Below are 20,936 nucleotides of genomic sequence, written 5' to 3' on the forward strand. Positions count from 1 at the left end.
TGTAGATAAACTAGGAACCACTAAAATGTTTTTAGCATGAGAGGTGCATGTACAACATGATTTGCAGAATATATTTAAAAGATTAGAGACAAATTAGGGAGTCAATAAGAGATTATTGCAGTATTTTAGGTTATTAGGAACTTTTCTAATTCTGACAGAGTCCTGAGGAACTGTATTTTAAAATATGAATAATGAAAGAAATATATGGAAAATTGATTGTGGTAGGGTAATATGAGATAAAAAATTTAAAGTCATGATTTGACTCATCATGTTTTGTAATAAGATAAAGTATTCACTCCAACTCAGACTCAATTATAGACAGAATCTTGTTATTTTTACTGAGATAGCCATTGCAAAACAAAGCCCTTATTAAAAGTAGCTGACAGCCTTCCCTAACCCACTAGACCCAAGACAAATAAATGGCTGCATAATTTTTTGTATCTCTACCTGCATTCTTTCATATTTATTAAATGCAGTTTGGAAGGTGATTATTATGTTGAGTGAGATTAGATGCAGTTGCCTTATGTTGTCTCTCTTTTGTTTCTCATGGGTAATTTCAGAGTTTGCTTTGGGTCATTGAACATCACTTGATATGATTGAATCCAATAACATTCAATCTTTTAGCTTCTGCCTATAGAAAATTAATTACATAGATGGTGAGATATGAATTGTTATGATGATGATGATTTGAAGCTCTTTGGCAACACATCAGATTGTACCCCAAGCCTTGTTTTGCTTGGGAAAAGATCTACAGATTGACAGATCATTGGCAGTTTAGTCTCCTGTTCCTAAGTAACATCAAGTTTTGGATAAAATAATTTTTTACCCCTTTAGCAAAGACCTTGGACTGTTCATTATTTACTTTGGGATGGATTTTGAGCTATAAATCCAAATGATTGAATCTTGGTTATCTAGAGGATAATTGGTGCCAGGAAGCATAAGCAGTTGGAGTTAACTCCACCAAGGGACTACAATTTATTATCTAGATTTTATTCATAGATAGCTGAAGATAGGCATTGTATAGACCAAGAACTGATTTTTGAGGACTCCTTTTTCTTGAACTGAAAGAAATCTAGTTTCTTGCTTCAACCCTCTGTGACAAGCAATAGTTGATTTTTTAATGCTAAATAATATAGATCAATTCAAGAAACTGGTATCAAGAAAGAAATATTATTTATAGTAACAAATAAAATTTACATATGATCTCTTTGACTGTCCCTACTATGCCAGGCAGTTGCTGCTGAGGCCCAGAGAGGTGATGTAACTGGCCCCTGCTTTCACAGCAAATGGTTGTGAGAACCAGTAATTGATCTCAGATCTTTCTTGAGAAAAAGTCCTCCACACTTTCAATTATGTCACAAGGTTCTTCTACCATGTACTATGCAGTTGGTACTAGGATAAAGAGAAATTTAAGCTCAGTTTTTGCCATCAGGGCATCATAAATATATGGGTAAGTACAATGCATAATAATACATGGTAATTCCATTATAGAAATACACATCGAAATAGTTTGTGAAGTCTGATGTAAAATGATACTACTAACAGGAGAAATCAGGGAAGCCAACTGATGAATATAGGAAGGGAGGATTAAAGCCATAGGAAATGATGTGAAAAAGACATGGTGGCAGGAACTTCAGTACAAATTAAGAGGATAGACACTAGTCCATTTTATGCATGAAAGGAAGTTATAGATGCAAAACCTAGAAAGGTAGGTTTGAGCTAGATTGTAAGAGAGTTTGAATTAAGATTAAGGCAATTTATTTCTACTTGGTGGATAATAAGGAGCTATTGAATTTTGAGCTGAGCAGTAACATGATTAAGTCTCTTTATATATGTACATATCTATATCTATATGTTAGAAAGATAATGGTGGTGCTGATATATCTGTAAGTTAGAAGAAGAAGAGAATGGAATCTGAAAGCTATCTTAAGAGTCTATGGAAATCTGACCTCAGATACTTCCTAGGTTTGTGAACCTGAGCAAATCACTTAATTCCAATTGCCTAGTTCTTACCATAATTCTGCCTTGGAATCAATACTTAGTTTTGATTCTAAGAAGAAAGGTAAGGTTTTTTTTTTTTTTTTAAGAATCTATGGCAAAAATCCAGACTAATAGCATTAAGGATATATTCTAAGATAAAAGAAATAAGGAAGAGATGACGTAAAAGGAGATTTGTTAAAAAGTGATGCCACCATCAGAAATAATTTCTTTTTTCTTAGTATGTTTATAATTTCTATGAAATAGCTTAGATACTGATATCACATTTTAAATGTAATCACTATTAATGTTAATTCTTCTTCTTTTGTTGTTTGTTTTTTTGAAACTAGTGGGAAGAGATCAGTGGGGTTGATGAGCATTATACCCCTATCAGGACCTACCAGGTGTGCAATGTTATGGATCATAGTCAGAATAATTGGCTGAGAACAAACTGGGTCCCAAGAAATTCAGCTCAGAAGATCTATGTGGAACTGAAGTTTACCCTCAGGGACTGCAATAGTATCCCATTGGTTTTGGGTACTTGCAAGGAGACTTTCAACCTCTACTACATGGAGTCAGATGATGACCATGGGGTCAAATTCCGAGAACATCAGTTTACCAAGATTGACACGATTGCAGCTGATGAAAGTTTCACACAAATGGACCTGGGGGATCGTATTCTCAAGCTCAACACTGAGGTTCGAGAGGTAGGCCCTGTGAACAGGAAAGGCTTTTATTTGGCTTTTCAAGATGTTGGTGCCTGTGTTGCCTTAGTATCTGTGAGGGTGTACTTTAAAAAGTGCCCTTTTACAGTGAAGAACCTGGCAATGTTTCCAGATACAGTACCTATGGACTCCCAGTCCCTGGTGGAAGTCCGAGGTTCTTGTGTTAATAATTCTAAGGAAGAGGAACCACCCAGAATGTACTGCAGCACAGAAGGGGAATGGCTGGTACCCATTGGCAAATGTTTATGCAATGCTGGCCATGAAGAAAGGGGCTATGTTTGCCAAGGTAATACTATGCTCTAATTACTGCTTATAGTTATACTGTTTCAAAGTTGGGATTTTACCTTAGAAAAATCAGTTTGTTTTATATTCAAATCTAAATGAAATGTCTCAAATGGATTACACATTTTAAAAAAGGGTTTATTTTTATTTTTCCTTTGCTGATATAAGAAAAGAATAACTCCGAATTTGTTGTAGAGTAGTAAAAGAACTGGTTTTTGAGTTAAAGGCCTCTGATTTTTGTTATTTCTTTACCCCATAACTTCTAAAAAGCTTAACTTATCTGGGCCTCATTTTCTTCAATTGTAGAATTAGGTGATTGGAGAAAATGAAACTTCAGCCTCCTTTCAGCTCCATATCAATGAAATTTTATATTATATACACATTGAAATTTGATAAATATAGTATGGTCTAAATTGGTTTCTTCCATTTTTATTTTTTCTTGCTTCATTCAAGGACCTAGGTATTGACCAACTGGGCATGCCCTACCCCCCTCTTAAAACTTTAATGATTACACTGTCAACACTTAGTGAGTGTTATAATAACAGTCTTGATAAATTGTGGTGATTACTAAAGTTGCTATTTAGTTAACTTATAGTAATATATACTTTATTGCTATAAGTAATGATTTCTAATTTAATAAGGTCTCAGTTCCAGATGAACTTTCCCCAAGTGTTAATCCTTTAGAAGTTTGACTTTTTAATAATGAAAATGAAGAACATTTTAGCATGTAATGTATAGGAAGGAAAGTTTCTGAAGTAACATTTGGATGTTTAGATCACTCATTATCTGTATGACTAAATCAGGTATTAAACAGTGATAAGTGAATTTGTATCATATGTATTGATTTGAGTCATCATACTCATATATCATCATATTCACATCATAATCTTAAGGAAAAAAAATCTCTAGGAAGGTAAGCTTAAGCCCAGTCTTGTCTTGACTTGCATTATGACTCTCTAGAAATATAAATGAAGGCTATTTTCCATTTATGTGTGTATGTGCTTTTTTCCATTTTAAATTATCACATATCATATGAAGGCTGCCCTATTTTCCAAAATGTTTGACCTTTCACATACTACAAGCAATGACTATTTAACAAATACATCTGTGACATTTTTAACTTGCTTATATAAATAGAAGAAATATGATTATGTTATGACCACAGTCAATGGAATGTTGCCCACCTCAGACTGTAATCTGAATTATAATACTTAGAATTGCATGCTTTCTTTTTCTTTGCAAAGCAAATTGATTTGCATAGAGTAGTCAGTCAATTCATTGAGTCACTATGCTCAATATACATATGGAAACAATGAGTCTACCTTGGTATTTGATGATTCTGTCCTAACACACTAAACAAGACATGATATCATTTTGCTTTTACTCTCTCTATATTGTTTATGGAAATGAAAAAATCTGAGCATAAACAATGTTCTTGATTGCAAAGTCTCATGTTATTTAAATCTTTGAAAAGGATATTAGTCAAGATTATCATTAAAGAAAAATCCAGAAAGTCCTTTAATTTATTACATTACAGCTAATTTTTTTCCCTGCTGTTTGATTTAGATGAGGCTTGGTAATTAATAGTGTATGTATATGTGTGTGTGTGTGTGTGTGTGTGTGCGCGCGTGTGTGTGTGTGTTTGTTTGTTTTTTTGAAACAGACAGGTTCCTGTCTTCTTTTAAGGTTTTTCTGGCAATAGGAAGAATGATTATTAAAATCTTGGACTTTAATGCATTTTCCTGCAGGAAGCATAAGAAACGAGAATAAGTAAAAACAAATGCCATCAGAGTAAATAGCTGGAATTATCAAGAAAATAACAAACTCAACTGGCCATATATGTTAATAGTCACTTGTATGTAAGAATGGAGGCAAAAGATATTGTGGAGGACAAATGAGTCCAGAAAAGGAGGTGGGCTAGACTAGTCAAATAGAGATAACAACCAGACTGTCTAAATGGTACCCTGGTATCCATAAGATTGTAACAGAACAAAAGAATGTCTCCAGTACTTTGGCTAGATCTAGATAAACAGAATTTACTGGAGGGTGTGGGTGGGGACTTAATTGCAGAGAATGAAAAGCCATTGAGTGGTCCTGTTCATTATTAATGGATGGAATGTTCACTAATGAAATCATAGCTTCTTCAAAGTGTCAAACTATCAAAGTATCCAATTATCTAGGATGACTAATTAATTACAGTATGTCACTCTACCCATCTCCTGCTAATATTGCTTGGGCTGAGATGTAGAGAGAGAGAGTATGGTATAGTGGGTAGAGCTCTTGACTTATATTAAGGAAGCTCAGATAAAAATCATGTTGTGACAACTCTGTAGCCCCTCTTTTAGCCTGATTGTCCTTATTTGTAAAGTGGGATTGAGGATTGATGATATCTTTAATATAGTTCTCAGATTTGTGAGGTTCCAAAGAAATAATGCATTTAAAACATTTTTGCAAATAGGAGAACTCTCTATAAACATCAATTATTATTATATTAGCTCTAGTAAGCATCAATATCCCTTAGATAGCATTCCAGACCAATTTTTAACACTTTTATACATTGCTTTAAAAGTAATATTGAAAGAATGTTAAAACTAAATGTTACTAGGACCTCTCCTATACTCTATGGAGAAAGATGATCAGAACATAGTTGCTCTTATTCTATTTTTAATGTCAACTACTCAATGGCTTTTTATCTTGTGCAGTTCTACCTCCCACCCCTACTCTGTAAATCCTATATATTGTGACCTAGCCAAAGCACTTGAGACAGCTTTTAGCATCTAAGAGCAGCCCAGGCCTTCAGTGAGATTATAAGAGTACATTTTAAATGTAGAAATTTAATTAATTTGTATATAACATATAGAGGGCATTTCCTTCAGATATATAGACCCCAGGAGAAGGGAAAGTCATCAGAATTGGATCAAACTAGGAGATGAGTTATGCCTTAGATATTTAGAGTTATCAATACAAATTGAATGTGGTTTTAAATTTAAGAACTTCAGAACTATAAATGCTATAGACTTACAAAAATAAAATTTAAAATGTTAAATTTTTAAAGAATTAATTAAAATTTAATTTGAAGAATATTGAAATATTTCTTATTAATTCAACATGGCTCTGTTGTGCTCTGCCATTCTGATTTATTTTTAAACTCCTTAAAAACTTTCATCAGCTTATGCTCAAATACTAGAAGCATTTGTAATCCTAGCCTTAATATCATCTAAAGAACTAGGTTTTAAAGAATACCCACAATTTTGAAGTGACCTCTCAAGAAAAATTCTAATTGAAATAGATCAGGTTACTGAGATGGCTGAAAAACTATCATCCTGAAACTGTCATATATGCACTACATAATGACAGGACTAATTTTGTTATTAAAATGAAAATTAAAAAAATTATTATTTAAAATTCACAAAACTATATAAGTATAAAATAAATTTAAATAGTTAAACCTTCAAATGATATTTTTATAAGTTGTAGCATTTATACTTCTGAATTTATTAAACTTTTTAAACACTTAAAAATAAACCAAGACTTTTGTACATATCAATACTTAATATGTGTGATATTATTTCAAGATATTTGTACATATTAAAATATTTTTTATGTTGTATTATTTTTATTTACTTTGTTAAACATTTTCTAATTAAAAAATTTTAAAAATATTTATTAATATTCATTTTTAACATGGTTACATGCTTCATGCCCCTACTTTCCCCTTCACTCCCCGTAGTCCTCCCACCCATGGCCAAAGCACATTTCCAATGGTTGTAACATGTGTCCTTATTCTGGGCCTATTTCCAAATTGTTGTTAGTTGCATTGGTGTGGTCATTTCAAGTTTACATCCCCAATCATGTCCGCCTCAACCCATGCGTTCAAGCAATTGTTTATCTTCTATGTTTCCTCTCCTGCAGTTCTTCCTCTGAATGTGGGTAGCATTCTTTATCATAAATCCCTCAGAGCTGTCTTGTGTCATTGCATTGCTACTGGTATAGAAGTCCATTGCATTCGATTTTACCACAGTATATTGTAAGAGTGAAATTTGGGAGATGCCATCTTTAAGTATATATATATATATTTTCTATGGACACGTGGAAATTATCAAACTACATTATCCGTGGTCCAACGGGTTTCTGGTTCTGGTTCATTGGGTGTGGGGACACCTACGTCTCTACTCAGAGAACAGTTTAAATCTCCTGGATTGGGGGGAGTGGCCTCTTGGCCAGCAGACTCAGGAAGAGACGTGAGGGAATAATGGCTGGGGCGGCAGTTTTGAATTCTTACAAGCACCTGGTCTAATGACTTTATCTATCAGCATGGCTTTAATTAAAATACTAATTTTTATATTTATCTTAGCCTTTATTATTTTTAATCCTAATAACATCAGTCTCTGTGTACAATGTTCTTCTGGCTCTGCTCCTTTCGCTCTGCATCAGTTCCTGGAGGTCTTTTCAATTCACATGGAATTCCTCCAGTTTATTATTCCTTTTAGCACAATAGTATTCCATCACAAGTATATACCACAATTTGTTCAGCCATTCCCCAATTGAAGGATATAACCTCCTTTTCCAGTTCTTTGCCACCACAAAAAGCACAGCTATGAATATTTTCGTACAAGTCTGTTTATCTATGATCTCTTTGGGGTACAAACCCAACAATGGTATGGCTGGATCTTTTATAGCCCTTTGAGCATAGTTCCATATTGCCAGCCAGAATGGTTGGATCATTTCACAACTCCACCAGCAATGCATTAATGTCCCAATTTTGCCACATCCCCTCCAGCATTCATTACTCTCCCCTTCTTTCTTTTTAGCCAATCTGCTAGGTGTGAGGTGATACCTCAGAGTTGTTTTGATTTGTATTTCCCTAATTATTAGAGATTTAGAACACTTTCTCATGTGGTTATTGATACTTTTGATTTCTTTACCTGAAAATTGCCTATTCATGTCTCTTGCCCATTTATCAATTGGGGAATGGCTTGATTTTTTATACAATTGATTTAACTTCTTGTATATTTGAGTAATTAGACCCCTGTCAGAATTTTTTGTCATAAAGATTTTTTCCCAATTTGTTGTTTCCCTTCTGATTTTGGCTGCATTGTTTTTGTTTGTACAAAAGCTTTTTAGCTTAATATAATCAAAACCATTAAATTTACATTTTGTAATTTTCTCTAACTCTTGCTTGGTTTTAAAATCTTTCCTTTCCCAGAGATAGGTATACAATTTTGTGTTCACTTAACTTATTTATAGTTTCCCTCTTTATATTCAAGTCATTCACCCATTTTGAATTTACCTTGGTGTAGGTGTGAGATGTTGATCTAAACCTAATCTTTCCCATATTGTGTTCCAACTTTCCCAGCAGTTTTTGTCAAATAGTGGATTCATGTCCCAAAGGTTGGGCTCTTTGGGTTAATCATACACTGCCTTGCTGATGTCATTTACCCCAAGTCTATTCCATTCATCCTCCCCTCTGTCTCTTAGCCAGTACCATATTGTTTTGATGACTGCTGCTTTATAGTATAGTATAATATCTGGTACTGCTAGGCCCCCTTCCTTCACATTTTTTTTTCATTATTTCCCTTGATATTCTTGACCTTTTGTTATTCCAAATGAAATTTGTTATAGTTTTTCCTAATTCAGTAAAGAAGTTTTTTGGTATTTTGATAGGTATGGTGCTAAATAGGTAAATTAATTTGGGTAGAATGTTCATTTTTATTATGTTAGCTGGTCCTACCCATGAACAATTAATGGCTTTCCAATTGTTGAGCTCCAGTTTTATTTGTTTGGAAAGTGTTTTGTAGTTGTTTTCGTATAATTGCTGTGTTTGTTTTGGTAGATAGATTCCCAAGTATTTTATATTGTCTAGGGTGATTTTAAGTGGTGTTTCTCTTTCTACCTCTTGCTGCTCTAATGTGTTGGAAATGTATAGAAATGCTGATGATTTATGTGCATTTATTTTGTATCCTGCAACTTTGCTAAAGTTGTTGATTATTTCTATCAGCTTCTTAGTTGATTCTCTAGGATTTTTTAAGTAGACCATCATATCACCTGCAAAGAGTGATAGCTTAGTCTCCTCCTTGCCTATTTTGATACCTTCAATTTCTTTTTCTTCTCTAATTGCTACTGCTAGTGTTTCTAGTACTATGTTGAATAATAGAGGTGATAATGGGCATCCTTGTTTCACTCCTGATCTTATTGGGAAGGCTTCTAATTTATCCTAATTGCATATGATGCTTGTTGATGGTTTTAGGTAAATACTGTTTATTATTTTTAGGAAAGGTCCTTCTATTCCTATACTTTTCAGTGTTTTCAATAGGAATGGATGCTGTATTTTGTCAAAGGCTTTTTCAGCATCTATTGAGATAATCATGTGATTTTTGTTTGATAGACTGTTGATATGGTCAATTATGTGGATGGTTTTCCTAATGTTGAACCAACCTTGCATTCCTGGTATAAATCCCACCTGATCATGGTGGATGATCTTCTTAATTACTTCCTGGAGTCTCTTTGCTAATATTCTATTCAAGATTTTCGCATCTATGTTCATTAGGGAGATTGGTCTATGGTTTTCTTTCTCTGTTTTTGGTCTACCTGGCTTTGGGATCAGTACCATATTTGTGTCATAAAAGGAATTTGGTAGGACTCCTTTCTTTGTTTATCATATCAAATAATTTGTATAGTATTGGGATTAGTTGCTCTTTGAATGTCTGATAGAATTCAATTGTGAATCCATCAGATCCTGGTGATTTTTTCTTCGGGAGTTCTTTGATGGCTTGTTCAATTTCTATTTCTGATATGGGATTATTTAGGTATTCTATTTCTTCTGCTGTTAATCCAGGCAATTTATATTTTTGTAAATATTCATCCATATCTCCTAAGTTGTTATATTTGTTGCCATATAATTGGGTGAAATAGTTGTTAATGATTACCTTAGTTTCCCCTTCATTAGAGGTGAGATCTCCCTTTTCATCTTTGATACTGTCAGTTTGGTTTTCTTCTTTCCTTTTTCTTATTAGATTGACCAGTAATTTGTCTATTTTATCTGTTTTTTCAGAATACCAGCTTCTAGTCTTATTTATTAATTCAATACTTCTTTTACTTTCGATTTTAGTAATTTCTCCCTTAATTTTTAGTATTTCTAATTTAGTTTTCATTTGGGGATTTTTAACTTGTTCGCTTTCTAATTTTTTGAGTTGCATACCCAATTCATTAATCTCTACCCTCCTTAATTTGTTAATATATGCACTCAAGGATATAAATTTCCCCCTGAGTACTGCGTTGGCTGCATCCCATAGAGTTTGGTAGGATGTCTCATCATTGTCATTATCTTCAATGATATTGTTGATTGTTTCTATGATTTCTTCTTTGACAAATTGGTTTTGGAGAATCATATTGTTTAATTTCCAATTAGTTTTTGATTTGCCTGTCCAGGTGCCCTTACTAATTATTATTTTTATTGCATTATGATCTGAGAAGGTTACATTTATTATATCTTCTCTTTTGCATTTGTTTGCAATAATTCTATGCCCTATTACATGGACAATCTTTGTGAATGTACCATGTGGAGCTGAAAAGAAGGTGTATTCCTTTTTGTCCCTATTTATTTTTCTCCACATATCAATTAAATCTAATTTTTGCAGGACTTCATTCACCTCTCTTACCTCTTTCTTATTTATTTTTTGGTTTGATTTATCTAGATCTGAAAGAGGAATATTTAGATCTCCCACTATTATGGTTTTACTATCTATTTCCTTCTTGAGCTCTGCCATTTTCTCCTTTATGAATTTGGATGCTATATCACTTGGTGCATATATATTGAGCAGTGTTATTTCTTCATTGTTTATACTGCCTTTAATCAGGATGTAATGGCCTTCCCTGTCTTTTTTAATCATATCTATTTTTACTTTGGCTTTGTCAGAGATCATATTAACCACTCCTGTCTTCTTTTTCTCATTTGATGCCCCAATGATTTTGTTCAAGCCCTTAACCTTAAACTTGTGTATGTCTACCCGCCTCATATGTGTTTCTTGTAGACAATGTATGGTAAGATTTTGGTTTCTGATCCACTCTGCTATTTGCTTCCATTTTATGAGGGAGTTCATCCCATTTACATTCAGAGTTACAATTATCAGTTGTGAATTCACTGACATTTTTGTATCCTCCCCTAGACCCACCCCTTCTTCTTACACTATTTTCTTTTAAACCAGTGGTTTGCTTTGAGCCTGTATCCCTTATCCCCTCCCTTGATTGACTTCCCTTTCTGCCCCCTCCCTTGTTATTCCCCTATTTTTGTTTTTGAAGGCCTAATAAGTTCCCTCCTCATTTTTCTCCCCTCCCTTTTTTGACCTCCCCACTTCCCTGCTCTCTTTGGTTTATCCCTTCTGACTTTCTCAGTAGGGTTAGATAGAGTTTTTTGTCTGAATGGATAATAAAGCTACTGTTCCCTCTCCGAGTTGATTAAACTGAGAGTAAGGTTTGATTATTACCTCTTAATGCTCTCTTCCCCTCCTTCTTATAATAGTATTTGTCCCCTCCCCTTCCCATGCCCTCTTTGTGTGTAATAGAATATCCTATTTTTCTTATTTACTCAGATTTTTCTTAGTGTCCCCTACTGTTCCCCCCCCCCCTTTCCTACCTCCCATGTCATCTTAGACCATTTAGTATCCTGTCCTCTCCCTATGAATTATTCTTCTGGTTGCTATAATAGTGAATATTACAATAGTGAATAGAGTTCACTACAGAGAATTATACATAGCATTTCTCCACATAGTAATACAGATAATTAGATCTTATTTAAGCCCTTAAAGAGTCAAATTTAAAAAATTATGAGTTTGCTTTCTTTCCTCTCTTTTTCTTATTTACCTTTTCATGTTTCTCTTGTTTTTTGTGTTTGGGTATTATACTTTCCATTTAGTCCTGGTCTTTTTTGTGCTAAAACTTGGAAATCTTCAATTTTGTTGAATGGCCATACTTTCCCCTGGAAGTATATAGTCAGTTTCGATGGGTAGTTGTTCCATGGCTGAAGGCCCAGCTCTCTTGCCTTTCTGAATATCGTATTCCAAGCCTTGCGGTCTTTTAGTGTGGAGGCTGCCAGATCCTGTGTGATCCTGATTGGTTCTCCTTGATATTTGAATTGTCTCTTTCTGGCTTCTTGTAAGATTTTTTTCTTTTACTTGAAAGCTCTTGAATTTGGCTATTATATTCCTTGGTGTTGACTTTTCTATGTCCAGTGTAGAGGGTGATCTATGGATCCTTTCAATGTCTATATTGCCCTCTTATTGTAGGACTTCAGGGCAATTTTGCTGAATAATTTCTTTAAGTATGGAGTCCAAGTTTCTATTAATTTCTGCTTTTTCTGGAAGACCAATGATTCTCAAATTGTCTCTTCTAGACTGGTTTTCTTGGTCTGTCACTTTCTCGTTGAGATATTTCATGTTTCCTTCTATTTTATCAGTCTTTTGACTTTGTTTTATTTGTTCTTGTTGTCTTGAGAGATCATTGGCGTCTAATTACTCAATTCTAGCCTTTAGGGACGGGTTTTCGGTTATAAACTTTTGGTTTTCTTTTTCAATCTGGTCATTTCTGGTCTTCAGTTGACTTGTCTCACTTTCCAATTGTGAAATTCTGCTTTTTAAGTTGTTATTTTCTTGCCAGATCTCTTCCATTTTCCTCAACATCTCATTTTTGAACTCTTCAATAGCTTGTGAACAGTTTTCATTGTTTTGGGAAGGTTTGGATACTTGTTTGTCCTCCTCTGTTGTCTGAATTTTCTCTGTGTAAAAGTTGTTGAGTGTTCCAGAGTTTTTCTTGATAATCTTTTTCTTTTGGGGTTCTTGGCTTGCCATTGTTAGCCCCGCCCCTTTTCAGCTTTGTCTTCACACTCAGGGTCTGCCTGCACTTTCTAAGCTCCCGAGGAGGGCTCTAGTCTCCTTGTCCTCGGGATCAAGCCTCCTGGTATTCCCTGGTGTGCCCCTCTGCCCTAGGTTCCTTCAGCAGTCTCAGGAGCTGCTTCCACAGCCGTGCTCCCATCTGCACCGGGTCCCCTCTCGAGGTCCAAGCCTGGACTCGAGATCTTTGTCCGTGCCTTGGGCAATGCCTTCACTGGAGCAGAGGCTGGGAAAAATCCCTGCTTTAGAGATCTTTGTCCGCGCCTAGGGCAATGTTTTACCCACGTAGATGCTCGGGAAACTCCGTGAGTGCGTGCTCTCCAGCCACTTAGGGTCCCAAGATTTGTAGCTCTCAGGTATAAGCCCTGGGGCTGCTAGTGATTTACTGGTTGCCCCAATCCTGTTTTCACTCTTGTGTGTTGGCCTTGGCACTGTGCATGGTGTGTGTGTGTGGGGGGGATGGGCTTCTTCCTCTCATGTTTTAGTGAGAGCTGTTTCACCCCTTTATAGCGTGGAAATGCCCCGATTCCGCGTACCTTCAATGCTTCGCCCTGTTGTGGGGTTTCTTCGTTAGTCTGGATTTGTTTTTATGTCCCCTTGAGGAGTCCTGTATGCTTCGGTTATGAGAGAAGGAGCAGCTGCTCCTTACTCTGCTGCCATCTTAACCAGAAGTCCATATTAAAATATTTTGATATAATCATATATACAAGATGTTTAAAAATTTCAAATATTTACACTGTATATTTAGAAGTTCAGAACATCCTTAGTGTCTCATTTTGAACTCCTGCTGTGGGTATTACCTCTGTCTTTGACTTAGTAGATCAAACAATCAATAACAACTTATTAAGCACCCATTATGTGCCAGCTTCTGTGGTGGTTTCTAGGGACACACATATTAAAAACAAAAAAAGGTCCTTGCCTTCAAGGAACTCACAGCATAATTGGGGAAGATACACATTTATTCAATATGAAATTGAGATTGGGGAAAGTCAAAGGCACTGGAGAGTTAAGGAAAGACTTGTGAGCTTTGCAATGAAGAAAAGTACACATTCTTTGAGATATTGGTGAGAAGTGAGTCTGTTCCAGGAATAAGAGTAGCCCAAGCACAAGGCATATAGCTGGCTCTACAGAGAAGTGTCTGTATTACAGTATTTGGGAGGATTGTTATGTGCAATAAGGATGGTTAGATATGTCAGAGCCAGATTGCAAAGGATTTTAAATGTTATAGAAAGGAATTAATATAGTTAATCCTGGAAGTGATAGGATGCCATTAGAATGATTAAGTGGGGCAATGATAGTCACATTTTGAATTGAAGAAAATGAGTCTAAAGGGAAAGGAAAGCCTTGAGGCAGAGTTGTGAAAAGAGAAGTTAAAAGATTTGCCTAGAGTCACACAGTTAATGAATAGAAGAGCCAAATACCAACTAAAGCAAAATATAATTCTATAAAAAAGGATTGGTGAAATGGGAGGAGGAGAAGGGTACTACCATTCACCCTCTGCCCAGCCTCAATATTGAACTCAGAGATATTTATGACAAAGTTCTAAATCCTTGGAAAAACTCTGGTTTATAAGGAGAAAAGACTAAGACCACTGTTGCATTGTGGTGGTGATGTAACATCACAGCCTTTGTCCCTTGAGAAATTGAAAGATCTGGGTTTAGAATTAGACACATATGGGCAGGAATAGAAAATGATTCCAAGGACAGAACCACAAAAATTCAGTTAGAGAAAATCATAACAGAAGCCCAGGGGTGAAGGAGAGGAAGTATTTTTCTAAAAGTGTAATTTAAAAGCCAACCATTATAGCATGGTCAGAGTTTGGTGGGCAGTTATGTTGTCTCGTGATTTTGGCTTTAGAGCCAAATATAAATCAGACACTCAATCAGATGATTAGAGAAATTGGAAAACCAAATACAATATTCTGGCTTGTTTTGAAAATTTTTCATCATGGGATAGTTTTCCGGTGACCCTCCGGAGACCAATAATGCATGGTTTTCCACATTCCTGATATAAGTAAGAGAGTAGCTCTTAGAGATTTGGGGATTGGCTCAGATTGTTATTATTATTATTTTTAACTTACACCAATCTATATTTTAGCTTTCTGTGGCTCCTCACAATAATTCTTTCTTACTACTTCAGTAATAGATGAGAATGTGAATTCTTGTAAAGGATGTAGGGAGAAGGTAACTGAACACTGTGCATACTCACCAAATGATGATTTGGGGATTTATAATATCATATAATTTCCTTCTTTCTTTCCTCTCATTTATCCATCCATTCTTTCTAGAGTTTATCTGCTTACTTCTTCATAGAGTATATAAATTTTAAATATCACAGTACTTATAAGAAATACATTTAAAATGTGAAGCAAAATATTAAATACTTACAGTAAATAGAAAACAATGGTTCATTTTATAAAGAAAAATTATTTGAGGTGCTTCTATATAAACTTGTTCGAAAATGTCTATTTCTAAACATTAAAAAAGGAGCAGTTTGCACTGAAAGCTGTTGCCAGAAGCAACAGGTTTTTAGAGCAGTATTTCATATGCACAAATTAAAGTACAACTAGCTTCACTATTAATTAATAATCAGTTAATCCACAGTTATTATTAGTATATTGTAATGTGCCAGGCACTGTGCTGAGCACTAAGGATAAAAAGAAAGCAAAAGTAAAATAAATCTCCCAAAAGTATCCTTGATCTGAAAGAGTGCATGATCAAAAGGTAGAAACAACATGCAAACAACTGTTTATAAAAAAGATTACATACAAGATAAATTGGAAATAATAAACAGAGGAAAGACTTTTATGAAAGACTTTAAAAAGGAGAAAAAAGAAAATTACCTATTGATTTGGGGAAATGAAAACTCTGTCAGCTGTATGCCTTTGGTAATAATATTCTAAATAGTACCATTTCTTTACTTGTTTCTATTTCTTTTCTTGTTACGGAAGAAAGGTTTAAAAGAGCAAAGAGTAGAAAAATGAGAATAGGATCTTTCTTTTCCCATTTGAGAATTTTCCCCTGGTAGTTGACTGAGGGAGAAGCTGGCAAAACAGAGATCATTTACAACTGAAAAAAATAATCTGGGATATAAAATCATAATTTAAAAAGGTTTTCTTTAAATTGCTTGATTTATCAGCTTTAGGGATTTTTGTATATATTTCTTTGCTTACTTTAATTAGTTGTGGATTTGATTTTAAACAAATGGTATATATATTCACATAGCTGTCACTTCTTGACTCAACAATGTCCCTTTCTCCTGTAAAGATCCTTTTCTTAGAAGGATACTTAAATAAATTAAGTGAGTGGGTTGGTTATTTTTGACAGTGAACCTAGAATCTACTTTCCTTGGAGAGAAGGAAAACATATTTTGCCATGATTCCCTTTGGAGTTAAGATCTTCCAGTTAAACAGGGCACATAGTGGTAAACTACCCAAACTGAAGCTTCTGATTTTTCAGCCTTAAAAAGTTAAAACTATAAAATTAGGGGCAGCTGGGTAGCTCAGTGGAGTGAGAGTCAGGTCTAGAGTCAGGAGGTCCTAGGTTCAAACCCGGCCTCAGCCACTTCCCAGCTGTGTGACCCTGGGCAAGTCACTTGACCCCCATTGCCCACCCTTACCAATCTTCCACCTATGAGACAGTACACCGAAGTACAAGGGTTAAAAAAAAAGCAAAAAAAAACCTATAAAATTAAAGTGAGGGAAAATGTTACAAATTAAATATGATATTCTTTATTTATTTTCCCATCAAGACCATCAATTTATTTGTCGTTTCCAAGTGTTTACACAAATACTAACAGAAAATTCTGAATACTGCTTGTTCCATACTAGAAATTTGTTTTACTTTATTTTTCATTGGTGGTGTAAAAAGGAATTCTTAATCCCTTTCTCTAATTTAACTGGGGACATGGAGGTCCCTTAACCATAGAGATGTGTAGGGACTAACCAGCCCACAGTGATAGGAAGTAGAAACCATAGAGACAGGAAGGGAGGCAGAGAGAAGTTATAAACGTGTGCTAGCATCAGTTGGTCAGTCTGTCAGTTGCTGCCAGTTGCTGGGAGTTGCAGGAAGTTGGCTGCTGGGCATGTGTTGGTCGTTGGGGGTTGGTTGCTGGTGGTGTGGGTTGGTGATGGTGATTGGCTTTTAGTTGCTGCAATATAAAGGCAGGCCTGAACTTACTGAGAGGGCTTTTGCCTTTTAGCCTTTAGAGGGCTTTTTGCTTTTTGGGTTCTTTGGCTTTTGGTTTGGGTTGTTAGGTTTTTTTTCCTTCTTTGAACTTTTTGGAAGGTGGCTGGTCTTTGCTGACAGACTTAATTGCGGTTATATTAAACACTGATGGGATGGTTTTGATCACTGGTGGATTAGGTTGGAAATTTGTGGGGTGGTTATTAGCAGTAGTTAAAGGAAGTTATAGGTAAATATAGGCAGCTTTAAATAGTAATTATAGGCAGTTGTAGACAGTTACAGGATAGCTTTTCAGGTATTAGGAAATTTATTTCTCTACTTCTTTCCTATATTTCCCTCCTTTACTATGTTCATTTTACTATATTCTTTTACTATCTCTATTTTAATTAAACTAAATTGTTAATTGTTAAAAGCTGCTAGAAGTTTTCTTTTCTCTGTCTTACAGGGATGATATTAATTTACAATTCTACTTTATTCTCATTAAAACTTAAATTATTAAAAGCTGCTCTTTTATTTTGTAGAAATCCCTACTTTGACTCTTAGAGTGAAATATTTGAATTTTAGAGTAATTAAAAAACAATTATTTCAGGTTTTTTATCTTTATATATTATCTTCTTTGGTCTGTTTGGCATTTGCAAAGATGACGTTAGGAGTATGGGAAAGGAATGTATTTATATAGAGAATAACACTTGAAAATATGTACCATAAGGTTTCAATACTTTTCTAGTTCTTAGTCTTTTTTTCTTTAGATCTCCATTGCAAATTATCTTGTTGGCAGTGCAAGAATTATCCCCTTAATTGAAGTCTATAATTGCCTGGTGTGCATGATGATGTGGATGTGGTTGTACAGTGGCCAGAGAATATTCATGGAGTTAGGAATACCTTGGTTCATATCCAGCTTCAGATACTTACTATCAGTATAACCCTGAGCAGTCACTTAACCTCTTTTTGCTTCAGTTTCCTTAACTGTAAAATGAGGATAATAACAACACCTATTTTTCAGAATTGTCAGAATGGTCAAATAAGAGAAAATCTCTTAGGACATTTTTACCCTTCCTCTTTCCTTTTAGATTATGAACTTTTCAGTATAAAGGGGTTTGTTGATACTTGTAATCATATTAATCTTTTGGATAGAGCTCTCCTAAAGTTTTTCATTCATTATAAATAACTTCTGACCATCTCTATATCATATTGCATACACTTTAGTCATCTTCCTCATTTTTATCCCACAAGAACCTTGATTTCAGCTCCTAATATACCAGGTTCTTATAGGTGAATCTTACTGTGTCAGGACAGAAGCCTCCTAATTTCTTCCTGGCTAGTTCTACAATATAGATATGTAAGAAAATATATGGCAGCCATGTTGAGTCAAGGGTGATGGACAATTACCTGCTTAGAATGCAGAATGGATTGAGCTTGGCATGAGGCTGGCATGAGCATGGCATGAGCCAAGGCAGTTAGGCTTGGGTATAAAAGGAACATATCCAAACTCATCTTGGTCTCAGTTGGAGATATTTGGATGAGGGTGGATAGGGTTTAGGCAATAGTTTATACTCTCTTTACTCGGCAACCAGCTTTAGCTATCAGATTGATACAACTGTGTTCTATCAATCTCTGTTTCCTGATTTATAATCACCAAGATCTGCAAAGAACTATCGTTCAGCAGGGTCACCCTTGACTCAGGGCTGAGGCCTGTCAGCCAACCAAGATCCTTGATCAATGGTATTCAACTGTTGAAGATTCAACATCAATTTATCCATCTAGATTTATTTAGGATTCCCAATTCCCACTTTCCATCAATTATCCACTTCCTCTTTCCCTATTCTTTTTAACTATTAAATCATCTTATAAGACATCACTTACCTGAGAGTCTCAAAGATCTAGTGGGCTTCAGTTGACTGTGTTCTATGTCAACTTAGGAAAGGGGTTCACTTCAATATTCCTTTGATCAAAATTCTTAAAAACAAACCTGCAGTCAGATCAAACTAATTAATCTTTATAGATCAAATAATCAGATCTATAGTGAATTAAGTAAAGGGATATAGCCATCAACATCAAACTTACAGGGCTTCAATTGATAAGGGTTAGCTGAATTCCACTATCAGCTGATTCCTAGCTTAGGCTGTTAGCCCTGGGTTACTGTTAGTCATCTGGGGATTGGAGTAAGCAGAGTCTACATAGTCTCCTTTTAACATCAGCTGCATTGGGTTTGACTTTTGGGTTCACTACCATGTCATATCTAGGTGTCCCATTAGGATTTAACACTCCCAATAAATCAGTCCCTAGATTGACCAATAACATATACCTTTTCTTTCACCCTTACCCTTCTCTAGTTCCTCTTTATATATTACTTTTGCCATTAGAACTTAAATTCCTTAGAAGCAAAGACTGTCTTCCTTGTATAGTATTTGTTGTCCTGGAGATTAGTCCAGTGCTTGGAACACAGTAAGTCCTAAATAAGACAAAGTGTCTATGTATCATCATCATCATCATCATCATCAATTGTCTATCTTATGTGTTTTAACTCTTCTTCCATTTCTACTATTGCTATGCCAGTTCAAAATCATTACTGGAATAGCCTGGCTAGTTTTCAGAATTAGAATTGGCTGTGGACCTAGTTATCTCAGACAAAAGGGAAAAAAAACTGAGAATTGAACTTTTCAACATTTTAGGGGGAATTTTATATTAGTTAATTGGGCATTTGGGGAAGCTATTAATGCTTTGAAATAAGTTCAGAGGGAGACATTTCTGTTGTCAAACATGAATTTTTCAAATATAGTTGGTCAATATATGCCATACTATTAAAATGAGTTGTGAATTGATTTATAGATATATCAATAGATATAGATAATATCTAAATAGATATTAGCTTTTAAGTTAGATATTGAATTAGGTACTAACATATGAAATCAAATGATTTAAATAATGTTTATGTTTTGTATCAGGTCAAATTTTATACTTAGATCTAGATATCTGAAGATGGAAGCTTAGCTATATTTTTTAAAGTGCACAGAAGTGTTACCTTCATGAATTTAAACTGAAGTATAAGCATTTTTAAAAGTTGCTTACATTCTTAAATATTACACTTGTGATTTAAGTTGGCTGCAACCTAAGCAATAAAAAATGACTATTGTACAACCATGAACTTATAACCTACAGAAGACTGGTCTACGTTATTAATTTCTAAAAACTTACCCAATACCAACCAATAAGTTGAACAAACTCTGGGTGTCAGGTGACCTTGGGTAAATCACTTTGCAGATTACTAGGCCACAAATGTCCCATCTGTAAAATGGAGACATTAGACAGATGGTCACTAAGGTTCTTACTAGCTTCATTGATCTCAGAACTTCTGTGTTTCTAATTTAGTAATAGCTTGAAGCCAATAATTTTTTTATAGAAATGTTTTAAGTATCGTTCCTAAGGCCCATTCAGATTGAGTTTTTTTTTTAAATTTTAAACATTTATTAATATTCATTTTTAACATGGTTACATGGTTCATGCTCCTACTTTCCCCTTCACCCCCCGCTCTCCCTGCACCCATGGCTGACGCACATTTCCACTGGTAGTAACATGTGTCCTTGATCAAGACCTATTTCAAAATTGTTGGTAGTTGCATTGGTGTGGTAGTTTCGAGTCCACATCCTCAATCATGTCCACCCCAACCCATGCGTTTAAGCAGCTGTTTTTCTTATACGTTTCCTCTCCTACAGTCCTTCCTCTGGATGTGGGTAGCGTTCTTTACCATAAATCCCTCAGAATTGTCCTGGGTCTTTGTATTACTGCTGGTAGAGAAGTCCATTACATTCGATTTTACCATAGTATATCAGTCTCTGTACAATGTTCTTCTGGCTCTGCTCCTATAGCTCTGCATCAGTTCCTGG

The 20,936-nt window shown here is 35.0% G+C and overlaps 1 protein-coding gene across 1 annotated transcript in view; it reads left to right on the forward strand.

Annotated features, from left to right (window-relative positions):
• EPHA3 (EPH receptor A3) overlaps nucleotides 1-20,936 on the forward strand; it is a 436,551-nt gene that overhangs the window by 111,648 nt on the left and 303,967 nt on the right. Inside the window, exon 3 of the mRNA XM_044666928.1 lies at nucleotides 2,328-2,988. Within this exon, the coding sequence (XP_044522863.1) occupies nucleotides 2,328-2,988 (661 nt within the window). The remainder of the gene's footprint in view (nucleotides 1-2,327; nucleotides 2,989-20,936) is intronic.

The sequence above is a fragment of the Gracilinanus agilis genome, chromosome 3 (assembly GCF_016433145.1).
Source record: "Gracilinanus agilis isolate LMUSP501 chromosome 3, AgileGrace, whole genome shotgun sequence".
Taxonomy (NCBI): domain Eukaryota; kingdom Metazoa; phylum Chordata; class Mammalia; order Didelphimorphia; family Didelphidae; genus Gracilinanus; species Gracilinanus agilis.